The sequence below is a fragment of the Mirounga angustirostris genome, unplaced genomic scaffold, assembly GCF_029215605.1.
Source record: "Mirounga angustirostris isolate CCGP_5_RB_7025 unplaced genomic scaffold, mMirAng1.0.hap1 SCAF_11, whole genome shotgun sequence".
NCBI lineage: Eukaryota > Metazoa > Chordata > Mammalia > Carnivora > Phocidae > Mirounga > Mirounga angustirostris.
In genome coordinates, this window is record NW_026991719.1 from 38,421,066 (window position 1) to 38,448,131 (window position 27,066).

The 27,066-nt window shown below is 42.0% G+C and overlaps 1 protein-coding gene and 1 non-coding gene across 3 annotated transcripts in view; one reads left to right on the forward strand and one right to left on the reverse strand.

Annotated features, from left to right (window-relative positions):
* EFHC2 (EF-hand domain containing 2) overlaps positions 1 to 27,066 on the reverse strand; it is a 280,922-nt gene that overhangs the window by 179,095 nt on the left and 74,761 nt on the right. For both annotated transcript variants that reach the window (XM_064573946.1, XM_045876588.2), the window contains exons 4-8: positions 16,682 to 16,905; positions 13,300 to 13,551; positions 9,664 to 9,777; positions 9,138 to 9,276; positions 2,801 to 2,966 (exon numbers count right to left, since the gene is read on the reverse strand). In XM_064573946.1, the coding sequence (XP_064430016.1) occupies positions 2,801 to 2,966; positions 9,138 to 9,276; positions 9,664 to 9,777; positions 13,300 to 13,551; positions 16,682 to 16,905 (895 nt within the window). The remainder of the gene's footprint in view (positions 1 to 2,800; positions 2,967 to 9,137; positions 9,277 to 9,663; positions 9,778 to 13,299; positions 13,552 to 16,681; positions 16,906 to 27,066) is intronic.
* On the forward strand, positions 1,438 to 1,547 carry LOC123851600 (U6 spliceosomal RNA). Its single transcript, XR_006792652.1, has one exon. It is a non-coding gene; the product is annotated as a U6 spliceosomal RNA (small nuclear RNA).

Sequence of the window (27,066 nt, forward strand, 5' to 3'; positions counted from 1 at the left end):
TAACATCAATTCTAAATGTTAAAAAACAGAACCCTAAAGTCCTTCAAAATAAAAGATTAGTTGTTTTTTTTTTTTAAGATTTTATTTTTATGTCATCTCTACACCCAACATGGGACTCAAATGTACAACCCCGAGATCAGGAGTCACGTGCTCCACCGACTGAGCCAGCCAGGTGCCCCAAGGATTATTTCTGAAAAGTTTGCAAAGGCCATAATGTCAGGGCAAAGACAACCTTTTAGACAGTCTATACAATTCTTACTATATTTTCACCATCTTTACAAATACGGCAAAATGATTGTTCTATGTCAAAATGTTCTGTGATTGTATCCAATCCCATTAAATTTTATATCAAATTCAGGATGCTGTCTTTTTCATCTCCTTCTCCTGGTCTTACTGCATGTTCCTTTATCATTTTTCTCCACCGGTTCTCCTGACTCAGTACTCCCCTCACATGGGACTTGAATGGTAAACCCACATCCTATGCAAACAACTGCAACATTTTCCCACCACTTTTTTCCCCAACTTCTTTTTCTAGGGCCTGCTTTCCCTGCAGAAGTAAAAAAGTAGCCATGGGCAGTGCCCACATTCTATACACACGATGGAGCGACGGATTTTTCCTTGTATATATTAGGAATGCTTTTGAAAGTCCATCTTTTGAAATTATATTCGGCCATGGGAGCAATCTACGGTTACTAAACTCAGCCAAACTTCTCAAAGGAAAACAACATTATTTGTCAAATAATAGCCTGAAAAATACTTCAGAGTCACTAAAGCCTCTAGACCAAGGGTAGGCAAACTACAGTGTGTGGATCAAATATGGCCAGCCACCTGGTTTTGCGTGGGCTGTGAGCTAAGAATGGTTTTCACGTTTTTAAACGGGTGAAAACATCAAGAGAATATTATTTGGTGATATGTAAAACTTATATGAAATTCCAATGTCAGTGTCCATACACAAAGTTTTATTGGAACACAGTCACGCATTTGTTTACGGACTCTACAGCTGCTTTCACACTATGATGACAGAGCTGGGTGGTTGTAACAGAGGCCATATGGCCTTCAAAGCCAAGAACATCTACTATCTGACTCTTAAAGAGAAATTTTGCTGACCCCTACTCTATACCACTTCCTAGGGACCATCTTGAGGAGATATATGTATGGAAAGGCAACATGATTGGGAATAATACAGGTTTAAGGGCTTCTAGATGACACATTAAAAATAATCACTCAAGGGGCGCCTGGGTGGCTCAGTTGTTAAGCATCTGCCTTTGGCTCAGGTCATGATCCCAGGGTCCTGGGATCGAGCCCCGCATCGGGCTCCCTGCTCGGCGGGAAGCCTGCTTCTCCCTCTCCCACTCCCCTTGCTTGTGTTCCCTCTCTCGCTATGTCTCTCTCTCAAATAAAGAAATAAAATCTTTAAAAAAAAAAAAAATCACTCAAGCGATCAGTTCGGCAGCACTTATACGAAAGTTGGAACAATACAGAAAAGACGAACATAACTCCTGTGTCATTAGGATGACAAGCAAATTTGTGGAGTGTTCCAATATTTTTAAAAAATAAAAATAATAAATAATAAAAGAAAATAACCATTCGGTGGTAAGGAAATGGGAGAAAAGGGAACTTCTGCACACTGTTGGTGGGAATGCGAACTGGGGCAGCCACTCTGGGAAACGGTATGGAGGTTCTTCAAGAAAGTTAAAACCACCATATGATCTAGCCGTTCCACTTCTGGGTATATATTCAGAGGAAATGAAATCACTGTCTCAGAGATACCCACACCTCTGTGTTTACTGCAGCATTATGCACAATAGCCAAGACACAGAAGCAACCTAAGTGTCCAGTGACAGATGAATGGATACAGAAGATGTGGTATATACATACACAATGGAATATTATCCAACCATAAAAAAGGAGGAAATCCTGCCATTTGTGACAACATGGATGGACCTCGAGGGCATTATGCTAAGTAAAATAAGTCAGACAGAGAAAGACAAATACTGTATGATCTCACTTATGTGTGGAATCTCAAAAAACCAAACTCACAGAAACTGATCAGACTGGTGGTTGCCAGAGATGGGGGGTGGGGGGTGGGCAAAATGGGTAGAGGGAATCAAAAGGTACAAACTTCCAGTTATAAGATCAGTAAGTCCTAGGGATGTAATGTACAACATGGTGACTGTATCTAACAATACGCTTTTGTATATTGAAAAGTTGCTGAGAGACTAGATCTTAAAAGTTCTCATCACAAAAGAAAAAAAATTGTTAACTGTGGGAGGTAACTTATGTGAACTAATCTTCTGATGGTGATCCTTTTTTCAAAATATATACATATCCAATCATTGTGTTACACCTTAAAATTATATAATATTGGGGTGCCTGGGTGACTCAGTTGATTAAGCATCTGCCTTCGGCTCAGGTCATGATCCCAGGGTCCTGGGATCAAGTCCAGCATTGGGCTCCTTGCTCAGCAGGGAGCCTGCTTCTCCCTCTGCCTGCCCCTTCCCCTGCTTGTGTGTGTCTCTCTCTCTCTGACAAATAAATAAATAAATTCTTTTAAAAATATATAAATAATGTTATATGTCAATTATACCTCAATAAAACTGGGACAAAAATAAAATAACCACTCAACGAAGAACCTCTTAATACTTGGATGTTAATCAGTTTCATTAAAAAGCTATAATGGCATGTTCCTGAACTCTTAACCACATGAGCTGAGTGCCATGTGTTCCGCCATGAGGCCTATAGTATAAACCCCAAACACATTTGGGAAAGATCAGACTGAAATCATGGTTCCCTCAAGCACCTGTCTTTTTCCAGGAACTTCTTGAAGTTCTTCTGATGAGGTGTGGGTGTGAGGCTTATGCAGGAGCGGAGAGAATCCTCTTCAGAACCAAAGCCAGTATAAGGTGGAAATTTCCTTTCTATTTTTGGAGGAGGTGGAGCCTTGCATGGAATCGAGGTGAAGTTCTCTACAACAAAACAAAGGCCAATGAAACATCAATATTTTTTTTTGCCCTGATTGTGGCTGTTTTGAAAGGTTTGTTATGTTTTCAAGATGGACATGGAGATCTTTGTGGACTATTTTAAACTCTTTCAAACAAAACACAGCAAATCCTGTGAGGGTAGGTTTCAATCATGTTTACAAAAACCACAGAACTCACTCAATAATCGCCATTGGTTCAAAACAAAGAAAGAAAAAAAGAAACTGCCTATGTCGAATAAGTAAACATTTATCTTTTGTCATCACACCCCCATGTCTGACTATTTTTGGTTCTTCCCTGATTTTTCCAATGATAACGAAAATTCAAACTTGGAACTTTTTGCCACCCATCCCCTGTTTTAACCTGCAGCTTAGCCCCATCCTCTCCTCAGTCAACACTCACTCTTCAAATTCCTTTCCAAACAGGACTGACTCCTGTTTTGCCTTTACCTTCCCCATCCGCTGTCCCCTCCTCCTGTGTCCAACTTTTCAGGCCTCTCTCTTTCCTCCAACTCAACCCCAGGCCATGGCACTTCCCCATCTAGTGACAAAACAAAACCAAAACTTCTCACCAGCCACCGCTCTGGATTGCTCTTATGACTGCCCAAGAAAAGACTGCAATTGTACTAAAATGTGACGAAGCAAAACAAAACAAAACAAAACAAACAAACAAAAAAACACAAAAATAAAACCGAAAACAAATACACAAAACTTTAAAAATAATCCCTGCTTACTCGCTCAAAGGGGGTGTTATGTGGAAATACCATTGAGTTTCTTTCCGTCCTTATCATCTGTGAGGAAGGAGAGATGGACAGAGAGCTGGAGACATATCTGTAACCACCTGGCAGCTTTCAGGCCCTCATTTGTGAAGTTGTATAATGTCTGAGAAGCAAGTGTTCTCTCTAGAGCGAAGAGCCCGTTCAACTGATAGCTCCAAGTCACTTACTTGTGTTTGTCCCACCACAAAGGGCAAAGAAAATGCCAGGATCTTTCCAAAAGCAAAACACAACAACAAAACAACTCATGGAATCTAATTTCTACTTCTCACCCAAGCTCGAGTATCCCCTAGGTGGTGCCATTTGGGACTCAAAGTAGTTCCATATAAGCAAAGATTTCCTTTTCCACTGTCAAAGTCCTAACGGAAACAAGAGTGTAGATTTAGAGCATAATTGAAAGTGTGCATCAATTTGTCATCCAAAGCAACCCAACTCTTAAAATTGAGGGATTTTTTTTTTTTAACTGATGGATCAAAAGGCTAAGGGTCTGAGGCTATTTCTAACTCTGATTTGAAGACATTTTCAGCTTTCACATTTCCTTAGACTTCCTTATTCTTTAGCCTTTGTGCGAAATCCCCTCAAGCATAATCCCCAAAAGAGTATTGTTCTATCTTAACAGAAACCGTTCACAGAAGACATATTGGCAAAGAAAATGCCAGCAAAGATTTCTCACTGGCTCAGTGAAAGGAAGCAGCCAGGCAGCCAGTACAGAAGTGACTGGCGAGCCTCTCCTATTGCTATTTTTGTGGCAATTAAAATCTGGGTAATAAAGAGGAAAGTTCACATCTTGGAATTCGGCAGAACTGCAGTAGACCCTATCGTCGCTGTGAAATCAAACGCGCCACTGACTGGTACCGTCATTTCAGGGAAAGGACGGGCTGGTAGAGAAAGCTCTATGTGATTATTAGAAAATTGGGGCATGATCCGTTTTTCCTAACAGGGTACATATCCATAGAGACAACTCTCCATACTAATCTGAACAGTGTAACCAAAAGAGGACACGTACTGCATCACAAAGTAATTAAGAATGCATTCTATACCTCCCCCCCACAAATTATAGGTTTTATAACAGCGTTGTTTTCTCAACTACATAATTTTTGCAACAGATTTAAGTAACAAAAGAACCAATTTAGAGCTTTCCTCTGCACCCACAGTGCCATCTAGTGTATAAAAGCCGAGAACGGTTCCACTCCATCTTGCCTGACTTTTTGTCCCGCGTATATCTTTCTGGATACTCTGACCCAAGAGCTCATTTCTCTGGGTAATTGTGTACATTCGCAAGGCTTGAGACTTGCCCCTGCATATGTTTCCTGTCTTTGGTGTTCCAACATCCCAGCATCCTGCATGTTTCAGGTATTAAAAACTATTCGTTGAATACATGAAAAATGATACGTTTTTGTACACAGCACCTTCCCAAATATCTTCGTCAACAGCACTCTGCTGAACTCTGGGACACATCTGTCTTTCCAACTGTCTGATTCCTCTAATTCCAAGCGACTTGTAAAAACATATATACTGAATGTCTACCCACGATTAACTGGATTCTAACAAATTTACAGAAAGGTGGTATGTTTTTCAAAGGAATCTTAATGACCCTTCACAGTGATCTACTATTTGCCATCTCAGTTGGAAACCGTACCGGAAAAAAAGCCTTCAATCACCTCAAAGTTCATCTTGTATGTTCTAGTAACCCAGATACAGACTCAGATTTGGGGAGGCCTGGAGCTTACATAATTTGGGAGAAGCTCTTCAATACAAAGAATGCCAAATTATTAAGACAAAATCAGGTCCAGGGCCTTGGACTGGGGCTCCTGCAAAGGAAGAACCCTAAAGCTCAAGCTTCATGAATGTCAAAGCAAATTCCACCACCACCAACCCCCCCCCCCCCCCTTGTACCTAATACCCAGGTCAAATGGTTTGGGTGGGATGTTCATTTCTGGCTCAAATCATTAGTGAATCACATATATTCTGAGCTCTAGCTAGAAAATCCTTAGGGATCAGCCATTCCTCAATCCTCTGTACTTCATAGGGGAAGACAAAGGGGCAAAATTGTTCCATCCATTAAGGCCACGTGGTGCAACCAGAAGCAAATTCTACTCCGTCATTATAGCCTGGGATGGCTCGTTTGCTCGAATGACCGTTAAACTACTATCTTGGATGTCTCACTGCTTCCAGCACCGAGTTCAGAATTGATCGAGAGGCCAGTAATAACACCACAAAATTAAAGATGCTTTAAGAACTGTGCTCAGCCTTCATGTCAGTACAGCCTAGTAAGTGTTCAAGAGCAATGGGAACGGCTGGTCTTTTACTGGTTTGGTTCTCCCAGCCACTAAGAATGGATGATCACCAAGTCCTCCTCTAACAAAGAAATAATAACCCAAGGCAAGAATTCTAGGTAAGAGCAGTTTATATTCAAGTCCCCCTGTTCCTTCAGTGAAGGAAACACATGCTGGAGCCCCTGGAGCCTTTTCTAACCTTTATGCTACAGGAAAGTCCAACAGGCCTCCATCTGCCAGTCCGTGTTCATCCACACGAAATAATGAGGGAGCGACATGCTCCTGCCCAGCAGGTGAGCCAGGGTCAGCAGGATGGCCAAGCTGCCTAGTGGGGGAGTCACATTGGAATGTTTTGTGCAAGAAGTTGACGGAATTGCTTTCTCCTTGGAATCCTTAAATGCACAAAAGAATCTTCTCGTTTTAGGAGGCAAATTGGGCTTCACACCGGGGTACAGATAGCTCTTGGAAAAAAGTACGAAGGCTGCATTTACGAATCTCCCCCCGGCTTCCTCTTAGGAGGTCCCTGGTTGTGTGGTTAGGACTTGTCAGCTCCTTCCTGTGGGGCTGCTGAGTGGAGACACCAGGCATTCTACTGACCACAATTATTGACCTTGGTTATAGACAGAACTTTGTTCAGGTCTGAGCTTCAAGGATACCAAAGTTTAATGTATAGAATTTGGTCTTATGAATTTGGAGCAGAATGAATTACATACAAAATGAATATGTCAGAAGTAACTGTATCTAAGTAACATTAAGCATCTTAATTTAACCTTACCAAAAAGTCAGAAAAGGCAATGGAAAGAGTATCAGAGAACACAGATTCACAACCCACCCACCCCCCACCCCCGCTGCATCATGGATATAATTTCTAGTCATTACTTATATTAATACACTGTTGTTACTCAAGAAATGTTGTGTAATAATAGTGTCTGTTAAATGGGATATTTTAACATATGTTATGAGAAATATAAAAAGTCAGCGTGACTATAAAATGCATCATAATTTTGCATTTGCATAATTTTCTGTTTAAATGCATAATGCTCATGTTATATTAGCTTTAAAGGCACAAACTGTTTTTTTCTTTTACATAATACATAATTCTATAAGGTAAACAAAAGAAGTGAGCAGAAAGAAATTAAGCACTAGGGCTCAACAGAAATGGACCATCAGGCATCTGAAGCAGATCCATTTGCCGAGGACAGCGAGATTTAGAGTATACCAGTGAATTCACTCTGCCTCGGCAAGTTCCCTGCCAACATGTTAAGAAACTAACAATGTACCATGTCTCACCAGCACCATGTTCATTTTCCCAAATGCCACCTTTATAGTCTCAAAATCAAACTGATGGACAAACATCAACCAAATGTTGGCCTCTAGGTTGAAGGGATCACATGATGTTTTGGAAACTTTGCCTCCTCCTTTATGTTAAGATCTTTCAGTAGGACATGAGTCAATGTTTTTGGTTAACTCATCTTTTACATATATTTTTTTTCCAATTTTAAGTCGACACTGAAGACATTGATTCTAAACAGACACTGACATTTATTAAAAACCAAATTCTCCTTCCCAAGGACCTATGGGCCACCAGCAACTTCTCTACAATAACCACCACACTCACCTTCCTGGCTGCCTCTTATTCACAGTCCCCAAAACCAATATGCCCAATGGTGTCCACAAAAGAGGACGAATGTTAGGAGAGACCACCAATTTGGCCCCACACATTTTGATTAATCTGGCATGCAGATGCAGTGGAACAGATTCCCTTAATGAACTGAAGAGTGAAATTCAAAGTGTTTTTAATTCCAACCCTTTGTGTGTGCTATGTGCCTTCTCCCATGATATAAAGATTCCCAGGAGGGAGGATGCCTGGGTGGCTCATTTGCTTAAGGATCCGACTCTTGGTTTTGGCTCCGGTCGTAATCTCAGGGTCTTGGGATTGAGCCCCACGTCGGGCTCTGCACTGAGCGTGAAGCCCACTTGAGATTCTCTCTCCCTCTCTCTCTGCGCCTCCCTTCAGTCTCTCTAAATAAATAAAATCTTTAAAAAAGAGAGAGAGAGAGATTCCCAGGAGGCCAGGAACTCTACACAACGGGACACCAAGACACATGAGGTGCTCGTCTCATTCTAGAGAAAAAGCACTTTGTCTTTTAGATAGCTGTGCTTCTGGCTTCTATCTCCTCCTTCAGGCAAGTGTGCTCACATGAACACTCCAAGGTTCGGAGAGGAGTGCAGGAGTAAGCACTCCCACCCCAGCCAAACCCCAACCTGGGAGGTTGGCAACTCCCACCACCCCCTTAGCCTCGTGCCAGCAGGTACCTGGAACAGGGCCCAGGAAAGGGGCAGAGCTGGCTGACAGGTTTCACAAATGAGGGGTTTGTTTTTCAGGTTTCATATCAGGTCCTCCGCCTGCTTCTGTGATCCTCATAACACCATCCGATGTGCTGTAGGTTTCTGCTCTCCTTCCAGCCCAAGAAACTCTTTAACTCCGTAGCTCCTAAGTCCTACTACAATAACCTGTGCCTAGTAAGTTCTTAATAAATCACCCGTTTTCATTCTGAACTGAACTCATCTGAACAGAACTGATACCCAAGAAGAGAGAAAAGCTGGAAATGTAGCCAGGCTTCACCAGAAAAGGTAGAGCAAATTGGCACAAGAGAATTCCCCAGAGAACTTAAATAAGCAGTATAACCATTGTAGTAAGCAAGAATTCAGTGAAAAGAAAAATATTCAGATTCCCACTTCAGTTGCTTGACCAGAAAACACTGACCCCATATTGCAATAAGGCAGGTGACTGGCTATAAAGGAAAACCAAAGCCTCTGGCATCAGGCAGGCAAATTCAACTCTCAGCTCACCCTTTACTCACTGCATAACCTTCGACAAGTTAGCCCCTTTTAAGCCTCAGTTTCTTCACCTCTAAAATGGAGATAATGAGCCTAGAATCGTTGTTAGGAAAAAGGAAGCCAACAAATGCCCGACGGAGAGCAAATGTTCAATAAATGGTAGCTACTATGAGCTTAGCCTTTCAAACACAAAAGTAAAATCTTACGTAGGGAACAAAGGTTCTGAAGTTTAAATTTTATTTTCTAATGGACATATATATCACTTACCAATTCCATATTTCGTCTTATAATAAGTCTTTGTAAATTCATCACAGTCACAAAGAAGCACTTTCCTTCCCCACACATTGATGGTGGCTCCTATGAACAGGTCACAATCTTTGTAAAACTCTTGATCTACTTTTCCTAGCTAATAAAAACAAAGGAACAAAGTGTTGGCACCACAGACCCTCCAAAGACCTAGGCATCCCTTCCCAAAAGAAAAAAAATTGCAAAAAAACAAAAAACAAACCCACCCCTCAATTATATCATTTGTAACAGAATTTTTAAAGCCAAACCAAGACAAGCAGTCGATGTTAACATTTGGAAAGTCTTTTAGTAATGTAGTTGCTTGCAAACGGCAATATATTTATATACGCGCTTAAGCTTGTTTAGTGTTGACAGACAGCGGTGCAACGCATGCATTTATATATTCGTTAACTTCATTCAATCTCACAACAGAATCTGTGACTCACTGCACATTTCAGGTTCCAGGAAAGTTACACTGGAAATAGCAACAAAACGTGAAGTTCCTCACCTTGTATTTATCCAACAGGTAGCCGTCCGCTCGGGTCTCTGTCAAGCCACTGTACACATTAAGAACTGTTCGATCTGTTATCTGGCCTGGCTGATAGACTCCAGGTGGGCCATACTGGAAGACAAAATCCAAACAAGGTGTGGTAGATGGCCTACTAAACACAAAGCTGGTCATAGTGAGGGGCTCAAGTGGGAAATATGCATTGTATGTGAAGGCAAGCAAACACACCACCCCAAAATATGCCTCTTGGGTGTATTGATTATTTTGAGCTGGTTATTTTTTTTTTTAAGATTTTATTTATCAGGGCGCCTGGGTGGCTCAGTCGTTAAGCGTCTGCCTTCGGCTCAGGTCATGGTCCCAGGGTCCTGGGATCGAGCCCCGCGTCAGGCTCTCCGCTCCGCGGGAAGCCCGCTCCTCCCTTTCCCACTCCCCCTGCTTGTGTTTCCTCTCTCACTGTGTCTCTCTCTCTCTGTCAAATAAATAAATAAAATCTTTAAAAAAAAAAAAAAGATTTTATTTATTTATTTGTCAGAGAGAGAGAGAGAGAGAACAAGCACAAGCAGGGGGAGTGGCAGGCAGAGGGAGAAGCAGGCTCCCCACTGAGCGAGGAGCCTGATGTGGGCCTTGATCCCAGGACCCTGGGACCATGACCTGAGCCAAAGGCAGACATTTAACCGACTGAGTCACCCAGGCACCCCTTGAGCTGGTTATTTTTAAGAAACAGCAGACACAGGAAAAGCTGAGTACAATACCCTTCTGTAAAAAAAAAAAAAATTTACATCCATAAAGAAATCTCCATTTGTAAGAGTGTCTCCCTCTGTGTTCCAGGAAAAGAAAGACTCGAAATCTCTAAAACCTCTAATAGAAAAGATGACACATAAATCTGCATTACAACCTTCCTCTTATTTACTGTGCTTTTCTTGCTGACCCCTTATAACTTGCCTCCTTCCCACCTCCCCTGGCAATTTGTTCCATCTTTAGGTGGAGATGATATTTAAGGTGGTAGCCTGGGCCATTTCAGGGAGTTACTCCGTTTTCCTTTCCATACAGGAGGTATGCAGGTAATTAGACGTTTGTTGGTTTTTCTCCTGGTAATCTGTCTGTTATTACAGGTGTGGGGGGTGGTGGTGGGACATGGTCTCAGGCAAAAACCTTGAAGGGTAGAGGGAAATTTAGTTATCCTCTCCCTAATACAGTTCTTCTCTGCCATCATCCTCCATCTACCTCTCCCTATACTTCCACACCCCATCCTTCAAGGCCCTAATAAAGGCCCATCTTTCCCCTCACCCTTCCCATCCTCCTGGCCTGTCCCCGGTCCACACCTTCACAGCACCTCCCATGTGGTTAAAGCACCCCTTGTGGTTCTCTAAATGCCTCATCAGCAGACATCTCCTTTTTTCTGCACTGAACTATAAAATGCCCTGAGGAAGAAACCATGCCTTGCCTTCTTTACTCAGCTTAGCATCCTGCCCAATCTTGAGCTCAGGAAACACTAGCTGGCCGAGAGAGAGGTGGCGTGGCAAGGCAGCAAGAACAAGAGAGTGCAGTCAGCCTCTACCAGAAACTATGGCCTGGAGCAACCCGAGATACTCCTCAGTTCCGTGCACTGGAGGTGGTCCCAGCAGTTGCGTGAGCTGCGGGTAATCTTTTAACATAAGACGCACAAATTCACACATTTGAACTTGCAATAATAGTACCGATTCCTCGCTTTCTCAAAGGATGTTTGAGTGTCAAGGGAATACCTACTGCTATTTTCGCTCTTCCCCATGAGAATGTAAGTTCCAGGAAGTGGAACTTAATCCATTTTCTTTCTCACTGTAACCCCAGAGCAGGCACAAAGCTGGCACTTGATAAATATTTGCTGAATGAATGAGTAAATGAAGCAACTGATGTCAAGACACACTGCAAATGTCAGGTGCATCATTATTATTTTATAATTTGTGTATCGGTCAGAGCCATTCTAAAAACAGACTTCCCAGGTGCATCCTGGCCACCTGCTGTGCATAGCCCAGAGCCCCCTCTGGGACAGATCCTGCCTCCTCCCCCCAGCCCAAGCAACACAGCAGGGTTTCTGGTGGTGGGCTCAGAGAATCTGGGAGAGCCTCCTGTGAGGACCAAATAACCATCGGTTGTTTGTCTCAGAAATGAGTGTCACGGTAACCTCCTCAGTCACAGTAAGAAGAAAGTTAAAAAATATTTTATCCAGGGACACCTGGGTGGCTCAGTTGGTTAAGCATCTGCCTTCAGCTCAGGTCATGATCTCAGGATCCTGGGATCTGCTTCTCTCTCTCCCTCTGCCTCCCCCCCCAACATGTGCACGTGTGCTCTCTTTCTAATAAATAAATTTTAAAAATATTTAAAAAATACATTTTATCCAAATAACAAATGAAACATAACACAGAACTGTTGGAAAGGCTTTTATGTTTTTATGTGTCCTGCTAGTGTTTATAGGTTCTTAGTGGGTTTGTTTACTATATTATCCCATTTAGCTTTTATAGTTACTTCCAGAGGGAGGCCTTGTTAATAGCATTTTAGAGATAGGGAAATACACTCAGAGAAGTTAAGTGACTTGCTGAAGGTCACACAGCTTTTAAGTGGCAGACCCATAATTCTAACCCAGGTCTTCTGTCTCTGTGCTGTTTCTGCTGCACCCAAGTTACATTAGCTCTCAAATGGCCATAAACGTGTAGAAATCAGTCTCACAACTCTCTTTCAATAGTAAATAAAATGTAAAACTGTCCCTGACACTAGCCAGTAGCTACCAGCTACTCTTCTAAGAGTCACTCCTGTGCGTATGCTTATCGGGGTGTGTGTGTGTGCATGTGTGCCCGTGTGTGTGTTTGTTTATTCACAACACAGACCAAAACCATGCAATCTGCTCAGTAGGCTATAGAGGCCAGAGGCCAGAGGCCAGTGCCCTAGCCAAGGGCGTGAACAATTTTTTTTTTTTTTAAGATGTATTTATTTATTTATTGGTGAGGGGGTAGAGGGAGAGAGAATTTTTTTTTTTTTAAAGATTTTATTTATTTATTTGACAGAGAGAGACACAGTGAGAGAGGGAACACAAGCAGGGGGAGTGGGAGAGGGAGAAGCAGGCTTCCCGCAGAGCAGGGAGCCTGATGTGGGGCTCGATCCCAGGACCCTGGGATCATGACCTGAGCTGAAGGCAGATGCTTAACAACTGAGCCACCCAGGTGCCCCGAGGGAGAGAGAATCTTAAGCAGACTCCACGCTGAGCAGAAGACCTCAAGATCACGATCTGAGCCAAAACCAAGAGTCGGATGCTCAACCGACTGGGCCACCCAGGCACCCCGCAAGCAGTTCTAACTAGAGAGTCTTCTACGTTCAGAAGACAGATTATGAACTCTGTGATGAATATGCACTTTCTCTCGCATTTGACTTTCTTCCTTTACTTGCCTTAATGAAACCCAGAATAGTCCTACCTCCATTTGTCATATCTTTTATGGTACTTTCACAGAGGTATCTTACTAGCACAAAATGAAGCTTTTCTAAACACCTGTACTAATCCATGGTAACTGATACATGGTCCATGGTCCCGACATGCCAGACAGTGAGTGACGAGAGTTTCTGAGCCCACAGGCAAACGCGGAAAGGGGTTCTGTGTCTGCTGCTCACCTTGGGGAGCTTTCTCCTCTGGAGGAACAATGACATAGCATCCCGGCCTGAGTTGTGTGGCATCACTTCTTTGACTTCAATGGTATCATCAGACAGGAAGTAATGCAGAATGAGTTTCCTACAGTCCCCAAACACCGAGGCTGAGTCGTCCCACAGGCAGAAAAAACGTAACACCTTCCTATCGTACTCAAGGAACTGTTTCAGGGTGTCAAAGGACTCATAGGGACGTAAGGGCTCCATGCAGTCTAGTGTCTGAAAACAGAAAAAGAAGTCAAGATCAGCAGTTGTGCACCGTCACTTCTGGGATGCAAGCAATCAGAGAACATAAAAGAGATCTTGCCCCTTGACTATGCCGTGATATTTTTTTAAATGTCAATGCATTAATGACATACATGTATATACACCTGCAGCCAGTTTTCACCTTAAAAATACAGACAATCCACTAGTAGGAAGCATTTGAGATTAAACAGTATTTTGATACCCTAAAATACACTTCGATGATATCTTTGAAAACTGGCTTTGCTCCAAGACTTAAAATGCGTAAGAACGCACAAAACTAATGTGTGGTGACAGAAATTGGAATGGTAGTTGCCTCTCTGGGTAGGGGACTGACCGGAAGGGGGGAGAAGGGAACTTTCTTGGGTGACGGAAATATTCCACATCTTGATTTTTGTGTCACTTATTAAACCGCATACATTTTCCAAAACTTGTTGATCTGTACTCTTAAAATTTGTATGTCTGAGCCTACGTTAATTATATCTCAACCCCCCCAAAAATCTGTTTGTCTCTTCACTGAGAATTCATATCTGTATATCCTTCTTATTCATCCAAAGATTTTTGTAAAAGTAAAAGGGAAGAAACACAGTCACAGTTTTATTTTGCTCCAAAGCTTTACCTATCAAGGATCTGGAAGGGTGTGGAAACAGGAGCAGAGCAAATGGAGAACTTCCAAAGCCGCACAGAACTGCTGCATGGGTTCTGTCCCCCAGCCCAGGTATCCCTACTTTTGTGGGATTCCTGATGGGGCTCTATTTGCATGTTCTCAGCCCTGTCTTGGAGCATAACTGCCCCCATTCTATCTGATGTAGCCAAATAGGATCGTTATATAAGGAAGTGCTCACTGGCAAGGGAGAAGTAGTCTCATATCGGGTTATGTGATCGTATTTGTCAGTTCTCAGAATTTTTTATCTGTCTGGGGCAGTCTAGGGGCAGACCTACTCCAAGACTGGGAGAGACATCATGGCCTTCCAGAGGCTCTTATCCTTCTTCTTTATCCTGGATATTTAAATGAAATGATGCGACCTCTGCTTTCACTAACTGAAAAATGTTTCTTTGCATTATAAGGCCTTTAAGAAATGCATTATTGATTATACACCATTGGGGCTCTTTTCAGTTTAAGTTAAATTGTTTAATTTTAACTTTATATTTGAAGGCAGCAAACATTGGAGAAGTAAATGCATTAAAGTCAATATAAAAGCCTCTCATTAAACTCCTAATTTTCCACAGATTGCTATATTTATTGAAGAGCTTTCTCCCTGAGGGAATAAATGCAAAAATGATTTTCCCAACCTGAAAGGAAATTAGTTAAAACATTTCTTGGCTGTTCGTGGTATTTATTCTCGATTCCTGGCACAAAAGATTTCTTTCATCATAAACCTATGAAATGGCACAATGTTCTCTGTACTTAATATAATGCATCATCATCCATAATCACTATCGTATAATACCAACTGTTAGCAAATGAGTGCAGCCATCCCAGGTGCCCCGAGGGAGAGAGAATCTTAAGCAGACTCTTCTTTTAGGTTCTCTCTTCTCATTGCATAGACTTTATGTTTATCTAGGCTCTGTCATCTAGGGCATTTTGAAAAAATAAAAATAAACCCAAACTATAAATCTGCTTATATGCCAATATACACAGGTATAATTCCATAGGAACTTCACCTTAAATATGCCAGGATCAACAACACATATTTCTCAGGAAGGCTGCATGCCTACAATATTAAATGCCTCCAATATTAAAGGATAACTCTGCTGGGGCCAGGAGGTGCGAACAGATGAATGACCCTACACGCAGCTTTGAACAAGAGATCAAAGCAGAATCAAAGGAGGATTTTATTCTAAATTTCATGTTATCTTTCTGCAAGGAAATTAATTACAAGTTTTAGAAGCAATAGGAATGAAACTAAACTGATCTATAGGGATAGAAATGAGAACAGTGGTTACCTATCCCTGAGTGGGAAGAGCGAATGATTGGAAAAAGCCAAGAGGGAAGTTTCTGGGGGGATGGACACGTTCTGTATCTTGATTTGGGTGTGGATGACATGGATGTATGCATTTGTTAAGACTCATCCAACTGTACACTTCATTTCTGTGCATTTTACTCTGTCTAGGGCGCCTGGGTGGCTCAGATGGTTAAGCGTCTGCCTTCAGCTCAGGTCATGATCCCAGGGTCCTGGGATTGAGTCCCACATCGGGCTCCCTGCTCCTTGGGAGCCTGCTTCTCTCTCTCTCTCTCTGTCTCTCATGAATAAATAAATTAAAAAAAAATCTATTTTACTCTGTCTAATCATACTTCAGTGAAAAAGAAAATGACAATAATCAAAATCTGGGTAGGCAGCAAAAGATTTGAGGTGAAGTCCCAGTAAGAAGACTGGCTAGGTATGTGACCTTCCACCTGACACTTGCTCTTCTGCGTATTCAGATTCTTTCGTAAAAAACACAAAATTTGGGCCAAAGGATCATTAACAAAAAAAAGACAACTATAGAAAGACAACAATACTACTACTAACACTGGTTCCTGCCTCCCTATACTAACTGGGGTCGGACTTGGAAGACAAACATCTTTTTACAACAGGGTGCACCAGAATCATGGCTCTCCCCACTCCTCTGGAACATCTCTACGTCGGATGCCACCATCGCTAGAGCTGGGAGTCCTGGGGAAGGAAGAAAAAGGTATACCCAAGGTGTGGTGCAATAAACCAGTAGTGCAGAAGCAAACATTTTTCCCCAGAGTTAGGCAACCAAAATGGGGAAAAACAGGCCAGGTAATTGTGGACCTAACTCTTATACTATCAGTGACCACAAAGCCAACTGCAGGCTCTTAGAAATTGTCCCATGTGGGCGGCTCACTGAAGACTCCTACTGTCTGGAAGGGAGACTCTCCATGGATAGGAGTGGGGTCGGGGGCAGTGAGTGAGGCTTTCCTGCCCTGAGGTCAACACCCAGAGTTCCCTCCAGCCTAGAGGAGAACAGGACCACTCCAGTGACTATGACCCCAAAAGTTCTTTCACATCTGCATCAGGAGTGCAGATACCCTTTACTGACTCTCCTTTCTGGATTCTCATTCGGAAGGCACGAACTCATGGACATATCAACTCCTTACCTCTCTCCGCATCTTCATGTAAGGATCTTCTGGACACTGTCCCGGGGGGTTTAATTTGACTCCTATTTTCTTCAGAAAGTTTTTTGTGAACGTATCACAGTCATAAATCTTGAATGTCCAGCCATAAAAGATGATGTCTATATTGATATTGAAATGATGCACAGTATAAAACTGATCTTCATCAGGAGGTGGGAGCGAAATCCGATGACGCCGGATAAAAGTTCCTATGGTGGAACCAAACACAACTGTTTCATCGGGTGACTAACAAGGAAGAGGTCACAGCACATCTCCGTAACAACCCTGAATGCCATCCCACAATAGGGAAGTAGGCAAAGGGCTGGTTCTTGGAGGCAGCATTACTATGTTCAAACTCTGAGGGTACCTGAGGGAGCTGAGACTTCTGAGGTCCGTGGTATTGACCATCCTTGCATGTTATTAAAGTTGCCTAAGTGGTACTAGGGAAGTACTTGAATAAACCATAAAGACTAGGGAAGGAAGAGGGGCACAAACAGAGTGACCTAATGGGCCAGACACTGCCACTATGTCTTTTTCCAGAACAAGCACTCAATGTGAGCACACTAAACAAAGCACTATGACCTCAAAGCAAAGTGCTCTCAAAAATGCATCCTCTTGGCTCAAAAAAAAAATTAGCTAATAAGCTTCAATATGGTAGGTGCCAACACTATGACTTACAGCTTCTATGAACATGAAGGACTTCATGCTGCTCTGAAGCTTCATGGCATCTTCTTTGCTCTAACCTCTTCACCCACCACCCAACCACCCCTACAAAGTGAGTTATTAGAGGCTTCATCGTTTTAGACAGTATTCTGGGCCAAAGTTTCTGGATCTTTGTCCATCTTTTACTGCTAACCCTATGATGCCCCTTCACTTCTCCTCTTGAGAATATGGACCCAGGGTCCCCAAGTATACCCACCATGGTGGTTAGCCACTGGCAGTAAAAGGGTTCGCTTCCTAGATGAGTGAGCCAACTACACCACACCATACCGGCCAACTTACCCAAATAGTGCTGAAACCTATTGTCGGGAATTGTTTAGGGTTTGAGATTTTATCCTACGTGCGAACTAACAAGGTAGCCTGCCACAGTTTCATGGATGTTAGTAGAAGACACAAATTGCCTTGGTTAGAGATAAACTCACAGCAATAATAGCAGCCAGAACATCAGCATGTTTTACACCAGTTTCCTGAGCCTCGAGCTCCACGGGATGACAGAGCAAGGTCCACATAACTCCTGCCCACGTGGTGGGTTACGTTACAGGAGAGCTTAGGGACCCAAACCTTAAAATGGACAATAAGCATTCCTGCTTTCTGTCTCACAGGGAGACATTGCCTTTATTAGACTACAGTAAGCATGTCCTGTCCTCCCTTTGTTCTGGAAGGAGACACCACCTCTATCTTCCAAGGCTATGAGCAAACCTGCACTTTGTCTTCAAAAGCCGTTTGCTATATAAACATCCTTGAAGAGACAGTCCAGAACAAAGAGTAGGCAGTGCCTCTGCTTGCAAGATACCCACCGAGAATGGCCTCTCAACATCTGTGACTGACTTTGGCCTAAGAATCTACTCCAAGAGTAAAGGGAAAAAGAGAAAAGGTGAGCAGAGCAAACTGAGGGTCTAGTGGTTCAGGTCAAAGTGGCTTAGGGGACCTATGTAGGGAAGCATTTTAGTATAAAGATGTCAAGCAATCTTGTTCCTATTTTATATAGCACCAAGAATGGCACCTTTTCCTGAAGTCTAGAAATACTTCGAAATTATTCATTCCTATTCATTAAGGAACATTTAACGAATATCTTTATGTGCCAGGAACTGTGTTGAGCTCTGTTCCATTTTTCTCCTCATCATCTTTTCACTCTGTTCAGGGGACGTGAACTAAAATCATTTTCATCTTTTCTCTGTAGCAATTTTTAATTACTTGGTACATTAAATTAAAATAATAAAACTATAAAATTAGAACTGGCCTAGAATATTTTTAAATGTACTACATAAAAGATGGTATAGTTTTACTGCAAAAAATTATACTTCAATTAGCCTTTAATTCATGCCACTGAAAACAGTATGCAAATTATTTAATCATTCAAGATTAGACATTTAGAACAAATTGCATAGTTAAACATCTATAAAAGCATGGGCATTTTCAGGTATTTTCAGAAACCATTATATATCTCTTTAAAAATACTTATATTGTTACAGTTTTTAAGATATAAAAAATTTATTCAACAGCCAGGAGCTTGTTCAGAAATTCCATCTATCTTGCATTTGTACTTCATTATAAAAATTCAAATAAGCAAGTTGGTGCTGATTTCTGTTCAGTAAGACTTTGAATAAGAATCTTCTATTTTTCTAGGTGGAAAGAACCAGCCCACCTATAGAGCTTTCAAATAATAATAATCAAATCATCATCAGAGCCCTAGGATATGCTTTCATATACATTTTCTCATTTAATCTCCACTAATCCCATGAGGCAGATAATGCACGAAATATAAATATTCAGTTTATGGACGAGAAAAGCACGGTTCAGAGTGGTTAAGTGATATGCTCAAGGTCACGCTCTAACAAATGGCAGGAGATCTTGGACCTGGGTTTTGGGTTTTTCTTTTTTTAATTATTATTTTATTAACTTATAATGTATTATTTGTTTCAGGGGTACAGGTCTGTGACTCATCAGTCTTACACAATTCACAGCGCTCACCATATCCTCCCCAATATCCATCACCCAGCCACCCTATCCCTCCCACCCCCCTCCACTCCAGCAACCCTCAGTCCTCAGTTTGTTTCCTGAGATTAAGAGTCTCTTACTGTTTGTCTCCCTCTCTGGTTTCGTCTTGTTTCATTTTTCCCTCCCTTCCCCTATGATCTTCTGTCTTGCTTCTCAAATTCCTCATATCAGTGAGATCATATGATATTTGTCTTTCTCTGATTGACTTATTTTACTTAGCATTAATACCCTCTAGTTCCATCCACGTCATTGCAAATGGCAAGATTTTGGATTTCTTGATGGCTGCATAATATTCCATTGTGTGTGTGTGTGTGTGTGTGTGTATACACACACCACATCTTCTTTATCCATTCATCTGTTGATGGACATCTAGGCTCTTTCCCTAGTTCGGCTATTGTAGACATTACTGCTATAAACATTGGGGTGCAGGTGCCCCTTCGGATCACTACATTTATATCTTTGGGGTAAATACCCAGTAGGGCAATTGCAGGGTCGTACAGTAGCTCTATTTTCAACTTTTTGAGGAACCTCCATACTGTTTTCCAGAGTGACTGCACCAGTTTGCATTCCCACCAACAGTGTAGGAGGGTTCCCCTTTCTCTGCATCCTCGCCAACATCTGTCGTTTCCTGACTTGTTAATTTTAGCCATTCTGACTGGTGTGAGGTGGTATCTCATTGTGGTTTTGATTTGTATTTCCCTGATGCCGAGTGATGTCGAGCACTTTTTCATGTGTCTGTTGGCCATTTGGATGTCTTCTTTGCAGAAATGTCTGTTCATGTCTTCTGCCCATTTCTTGATTGGATTAGTTGTTTTCTGTGGACCTGGGTTTTGAAGCTTTAAGTAAATACCAGCAATTTCTGGGGCGCCTGGCTGGCTCAGTTGGAAGAGCATGTGACTCTTGATCTCGGGGTCCTGAGTTCGAGCCCCATGTTGGGTGCAAAGATTACTTAAAAATAAATGCTTAACAAAATAAATAAATACAAGCACTTTCCACAGTTTGCACTGAACTATATCTCACTGAACTATAGCCATAGATTACTTAAGTGAAGGAAAGGACAGAGCATTATAGGCAAAATGGGATAGAAATGGGGAGAAGAGCTGCCAGCCACCATGAAAAAGAGAGAGAGAAGATGGAGCTGCTCTTCCCAAAGAATAGCCTCTTTGTTCTCTAAAAGCAATTTTCTGGAGAGGGCCCACTTGCCCGCTGCAGCAATGCCCCCTCCAGGGCCACCGCATTCCCTGCACCCACCCCCCACCCTTAGGGGCCTGCACATCCCAGACCCTCACACTTCCTTATCTATGCTCCCACACTCTCACACTTCCTTATCTATCCTCCCACACTTCTCTCAGATATGGTTCTCCGAAGAGGCCAGAGAAGCTCTTTGTGGTAACAAAGAAGGCCATCACCATTTATGGGTTGAAAAGAGAAGGCAGACCTAACTAAACAAGACAATTTTTAATAACAAGAAATCCAAAGTCACAATGCCATGTTTATCAGAAAACTAATGTGGGCCATTTGAAACGCACAGTTGCATCTGAGAGCTTTCAATAATGTATCCGTGGCATCTCTCAACTGTGTCCTTTGGGGTTGGAAATTTCTATTTATTGATACTTGTGTGTTTATAGTTCTCTATGATAAATGGCAGAAACTCCACCAGCAAGAATTTGTTCTAGAATATCTAAGAAATGGGCAAGAAGGCATGTCTTTGGCACACATTGAAGAGAACCTGAGATCATCAAGTATATAAATAAAAATAATGCTATAAAATGGAAAAACAAGAACAGAAGTACTATATCTGCCCTTTAAATTTTTAAACATTTGTCTTCTTGACTGCCCCATAAAGACAATTAGGGCAGGTGTCCAGGCATCGCGTGCCTGCTTTTAAGCTCCTCCTAATCCTCCTATTTTAAATCTCTCTTCCTTTTTAAAGGGCCTGCTATCTGATTATACTCTGCAAGCTTTAACTTTCTAACATTTCCCTGTGGCTTAGATCAAAATGATGATATATCCATTTATATTTAATGCATTTCATTTCATTCAGTTGGGACTTGCTTTGGATCTTTGCTCGTACCACTAAATTTGGTTTTTAGAAATTCACCTTCCAGAATTAAGACTCCAACCTTTTACCTCTACCTTAATTTTCCGTATGTTTAGTTCATTTTAGTAACGCTGCAGACCTAGGATCCATCTGAGTGTAGAGACAGGTATTTCTTAGGTGAATGAATATTCAACTGGAATTGCCACCTGTCACTGTGACTACTAAGTTTGTATCCTAAAAATATGAAGACCCTTCACTGGAATCAGACATGATAGAGTATCTTTTCCTCCTCTTATTGTTTACAATGATTCCTTCCCTAAAATGACTATTCCATTTGTATTTTTACAAAAGGTCCTCTTTGGAGTTTTGGTTTCATAAAAATAACTTTTCCTATATAGATAGCCTGACACCTGCCTTGTAGCAAAAGAATACAAAACTTAAAATTCTGCGTTTTTGATCATAATAAGAAAGAATAATCCTATGCAGGTCCCCCCCAGCCACCAGATGAGCGCCAAATGCTAGCTTGTTAGGTCCTCTTGCATTATTGCCTTCTTGCCTCATTTTCCCTACATACCCTAGGATCTGTTCCCAAATACCTCCCAACTCCACACCCTACCACTTTCCTACCCCTTTATCTCATGCTGTTCCTTTTGGCTATTATGCCTTCATCTTCCATCTTTATCTGGAGGTACCACTCAAATGTCTTCTTCTCTAGTGGATACTGGAATTTCCTCTTCTGATCCCTCAAAGTACCTGCTACCATTTCTGATGCCTGCATTGTGTTACAGACATTGTCTCCCACTTTTCCTCTCCTTTTTTCTTTCCTCCCTCCTCTCCTTTCTTTCTTCAGCAAATATTTACTGAGTAGCCACCATGCACCAAACACCTGTCTTCACAGGCCACTGACTTACCTCCACTCTTAAATTCTCCTCTGCTCCATTCAATGACCATCCCTTCCCCAAGGTCCACCCTCTGGGGTTGCCACATTTAGCCCACTGAAATATAGGATGCCTAGCTACATTTGAATTCTAGATAAACAGTGTATAATTTTATTTTATTTTATTTTAAGATTTTATTCATTTATTTGACAGAGAGAGACACAGCAAGAGAGGGAACACAAGCAGGGGGACTGGGAGAGGGAGAAGCAGGCTTCCCGCCAAGCAGGGAGCCCGATGTGGGGCTCAATCCCAGGACCCCGGGATCATGACCTGAGCTGAAGACAGATGCTTAACAACTGAGCCACCCAGGCACCTCAACAGTGTATAATTTTAGTGTAAGTATGGCCCATGCAATATCTGGGGACATACTAAAAACTTCATTGCTTATCTGAGAGTCAAATTTAGCTAAGCATCTTGTATTTTATCTGGCAACCTTACTACCATGCCTCCTTCACTTTATGGGATGCAGTACTAAGACGTAGTGCATGCCCGGGGCGCCTGGGTGGCTCAGTTGGAGTGCCTGGGTGGCTCAGTCGTTAAGCGTCTGCCTTCGGCTTAGGTCATGATCCCAGGGTCCTGGGATCGAGCCCCGCATCGGGCTCCCTGCTCGGCGGGAAGCCTGCTTCTCCCTCTCCCTCTCCCACTCCCCCTGCTTGTGTTCCTGCTCTCACTCTCTCTCTGTCAAATAAATAAATAAAATCTTTAAAAAAAAAAAAAAGATGTAATGCATGCCCATTATGAATGAGTAACACATGAATGCCACATTTTGTGATTACATTTGCTTGATCAGATTATCTTAGAGTATAAAAAACACATTAAAAAAATACTGTGTTGAAGGGCCAACACAAGTCCCTAGTGGAAATCAGTGTTCTTAACCAAGGACTCACTAGGAAGTAGAAGCCAGTTTATAATCTGGCCCCAGGCGTATAGAATCAGAAATTCTTGCAGTGGGCCATGAGGTTCTGATGACAGCTCTCAGCTGAGAACAACTGGTATCACCCTCATCACAAATTTATGGCAGGTTTCTCATCATTAGCCTTTCTTTAGCATAGATTAGTTTGGACTTGGTAGTATTTGACAAACAATGATTCTGTTAGATAATTAGAAGTAAAACTACTGGGATTAACCTCTGACATTCTTGGCTTGGTGTAACGTTGTTTTAACTACATTCCAACAGAACAGCAACAAATTCTATACATATGACACATCGAACCAAAAAGAGAGTGATGTTCTGGCAAGAAATAAAAGCAAGCCTTGAAGTGCGACAGTGACTTGACTTATAACGAACATAGATCTCTCTGCCAGCAAGGATTCATGAACATTAAAAATATGTCGTTCTGATTAGAAGCTGCATGTAACTGAATGCCGATTTTGGCATCATGCCTCTTTTGTTTCTGCCTTCTTCCAAATTCCCCCCGCCCCTAAAAAAAAAAAAAATCACAGGATAGGAGAGGCAACTAAAAAGGAGGCTAATTCCCCCAGATGTGCTAATTTCTGGATGGTCAGTTCCACAAAAGAACAAAATGCACCTGACCTCCCATTTCATTTGGAAAATATAGAAACCCCATGGAAGTGACAGGAATATCATCCGTTTGCGTCACCTAAATATGATCCTTAGCCCCTTCCCAGGGCCCACAGGTGCATGAGAAGCTGTCTCAGGCCACTTGAGACACAACTGAAAGGAACACCCCCTACCCCGTCCCACCAAGGTCTGAGCCACTGGCCCACTGAGCTTGTCTGCTCTTTTTTCCCAATCATTTCATTTTAAAAAGCCTTATTTATTTATTTATTTGACAGAGAGAGAGAGAGAGAACAAATAGGCAGAGAGGCAGGCAGAGGGAGAGGGAGAAGCAGGCTCCCCCCTGAGCAGGAAGCCCGATGCAGGGCTCGATCTCAGGACCCTGGGCTCATGACCTGAGCCGAAGGCAGACGCTTAACCGACTGAGCCACCCAGGTGCCCCTTAAGTGATTTTCCAAAGTATCCTCTGTCCGAATTCTTAACAAGAATTATCATATTAAATATTTCAAGAAAGACCAGTTTCTTGCTGAATAAACACAGTTTGATGATAGAGTGGTTATTTGTGTTTGCTTTCCACCGTACTTGCTACAGCCTGCCAGGTATCTCTGCTGACAAATTCAGTCTTGTTACATATCGTGATGACCATGTATTCCCTACACATCCCTCAAACTGTGCCTTCCCTCAGGGAAACTGATCAGAGAGAGCCAATCAGAAATGCTGAAATTTTCAAGAGGCTTTAAAGTTGTCTTTTACTCAGAGTTGGTTTTTTCCACCCCTGAGTCTTTATGAATCACAATCCCCCCTACTCACCTAAAAATTACTTTCAAATAAATCATTATGACTAACTTCAGTTTGCCTTTGGAATCTGCCGATGTGAGATTTGAAATCAAGAGGCTGAGACAATTGAAAAGTCTTATATAAGCCTTTCCAAGATCCCCATAGAGGTTGCATTTCATTTTTCTTCTTGGATAGTTCAGTAAAACTAAAGACTCACTATACAGGGAGCAGTAAGCTGCAGGAATATGAGCTTTCAGTTAAAAAGGAATAATAATAAAAACAAATGCAAGTCACTGATAAATGTTCAGGATGTTCTGTTACCTCCAGTCTGTCATTTGTGTAAATTTGGTGTCATGTGAGGAAGGTCATCAAACAACAAGCAAGAAGGGCCGCCTGGGTGGCTCAGTCGGTTAAGCGTCTGCCTTTGGCTCAGGTGATGATCTTGGGGTCCTGGAATCGAGTCCTGTATCAGGCTCCTTGCTCAGCGGGAAGCCTGCTTCTCCCTCTCCCACTCCCCACTCCCAATTGTGCTCACTCTCTGACAAATAAAAAGAATTACTTCCTAACAGAAAGAAAATCCACAACTTTTAAATTCTACGAACATCTCTTTTACCTAAGTGTATTTAATTATGTGACAATACTGCCTTAGCAAAACATATTTTCTTATACATATTTTTATATTAATATATATTTATAAAAATTTATATTTATGTTCACTTAATTGCTTTACTCTGATATTCCCTTACTAGGCTTCTTTTTTTTTTTTAAAGATTTTATTTATTTATTTGACACAGAGAAAGAGCACAAGGAGGGGGTAGGAACACGGGGAGAGGGAGAAGCAGACTCCCTGATGAGCAGGGAGCCCGATGCGGGGCTCGATCCCAGGACCCTGGGATCATGACCTGAGCCAAAGGCAGATGCTTCACTGACTGAGCCACCCAGGCATTCCTTTGCTCACGTTCTCTCTCTCTCTCAAATAAATAAATAAATCCCCCCCCCCAAAAAAAATGACCCTAAAGAGTCTGTAGACATCTTGTTTCTTCGCAATATGTCATACTTCCATTCAAATAAAAAGACCCAGGAGTGGATAGTATGTCAGAACACAAAGAACAAGAGGACAGCTCATATCATCTCCTCACACCAACCTTCACTTCCTCCCTCCACTAGTAAAACCAAGTACAGACACTAAATCCAATCTTCTTTCTTTTTCCACCACCTCAACATAGCCTCTCTTCCAACGTGGTAGAATAAGCCAAATCATTCCGGTCATGATCTGGGCACCTTTGATTCACAGTCCACATCTCCAGTCTTGACTTTCTTCCTGAAAACACATCCCAAGATTCTACCTGCCTGGTGGGCCTCACCATACAGATGTCCCAACCCACATTCAAAGGCCTCATGTGTCAAAACAAACATACCCAACCTCTACCCCCAGTGTTGCTCCTTGCACCATGCTTCTGGGTTTTATGAATGCATCACCATCTTTTCAACCACAGAGTGAGCTCTGAGGCAATCAGTTAAGGTTTAGATGAAGCAAATCACCTCTCTATGCCTGTTTCTTTTTCTGTAGAAGTTGAGAATGACCTACTTTAGATGGTCACTGGGGGATTAAATGAGATAATGCTAAAGTAGATGCTTTATCATTAGATATCCCCCTTCCTCATTCTCTATATTTAATTGTTCGTCAAGGCCTATCAAATCTGCCAGCCAAATGTCTAGAAAGTCTTTCCTCTGTTTTCTATTCCTACCATCATTGTCCTGGTTTGTTCTAAACAGAGCAATTGCGAAATTCTTGGACCAGTCACCTTGCTCCCTTCCCTCTCCAACCTGTTTGCCCATAAGCTCTATGAGATGGAGGTCGTCTTACTTTTGTCCATTCTCCCAAAACCTAGCACAGTTCCTGGCACAGAGTAGACATTCAACAGACACTTCTTGGCAATGCTGACTGGCCCCAAATTCATCATCCAGACACAATGGAGCTATGTGCTAAGAAAACCTCAATCTCATGAGGACTGAAGGAAGTCCTCTGCATATTGCCTCATCACAACCTTATGCTCAGAGGCCCATGGTCCCCAAATTCCTCTGTTTCTTCCCATAGAACCCATTGTGGTATATCAACATGGCTGTAATGGGCCCAGATAAGTAGTTAGTAATGAAAAAATTTATTCCACGTTGGCAGAAAATCCTAAGATATGTTAAACAACAACAATAAGTAGATAGTAAATAGAACATGTATATGTCAAACATATAAAGAAAGGGATGGAAGGACCAGGAAATAATTAATTTTCCATTTGTATTAAATACATATGAGGCACCTGGGCTCTAAATATTCATGATGCACTAAATATACAAGAGCAGTAAATATTCATGAGTACTC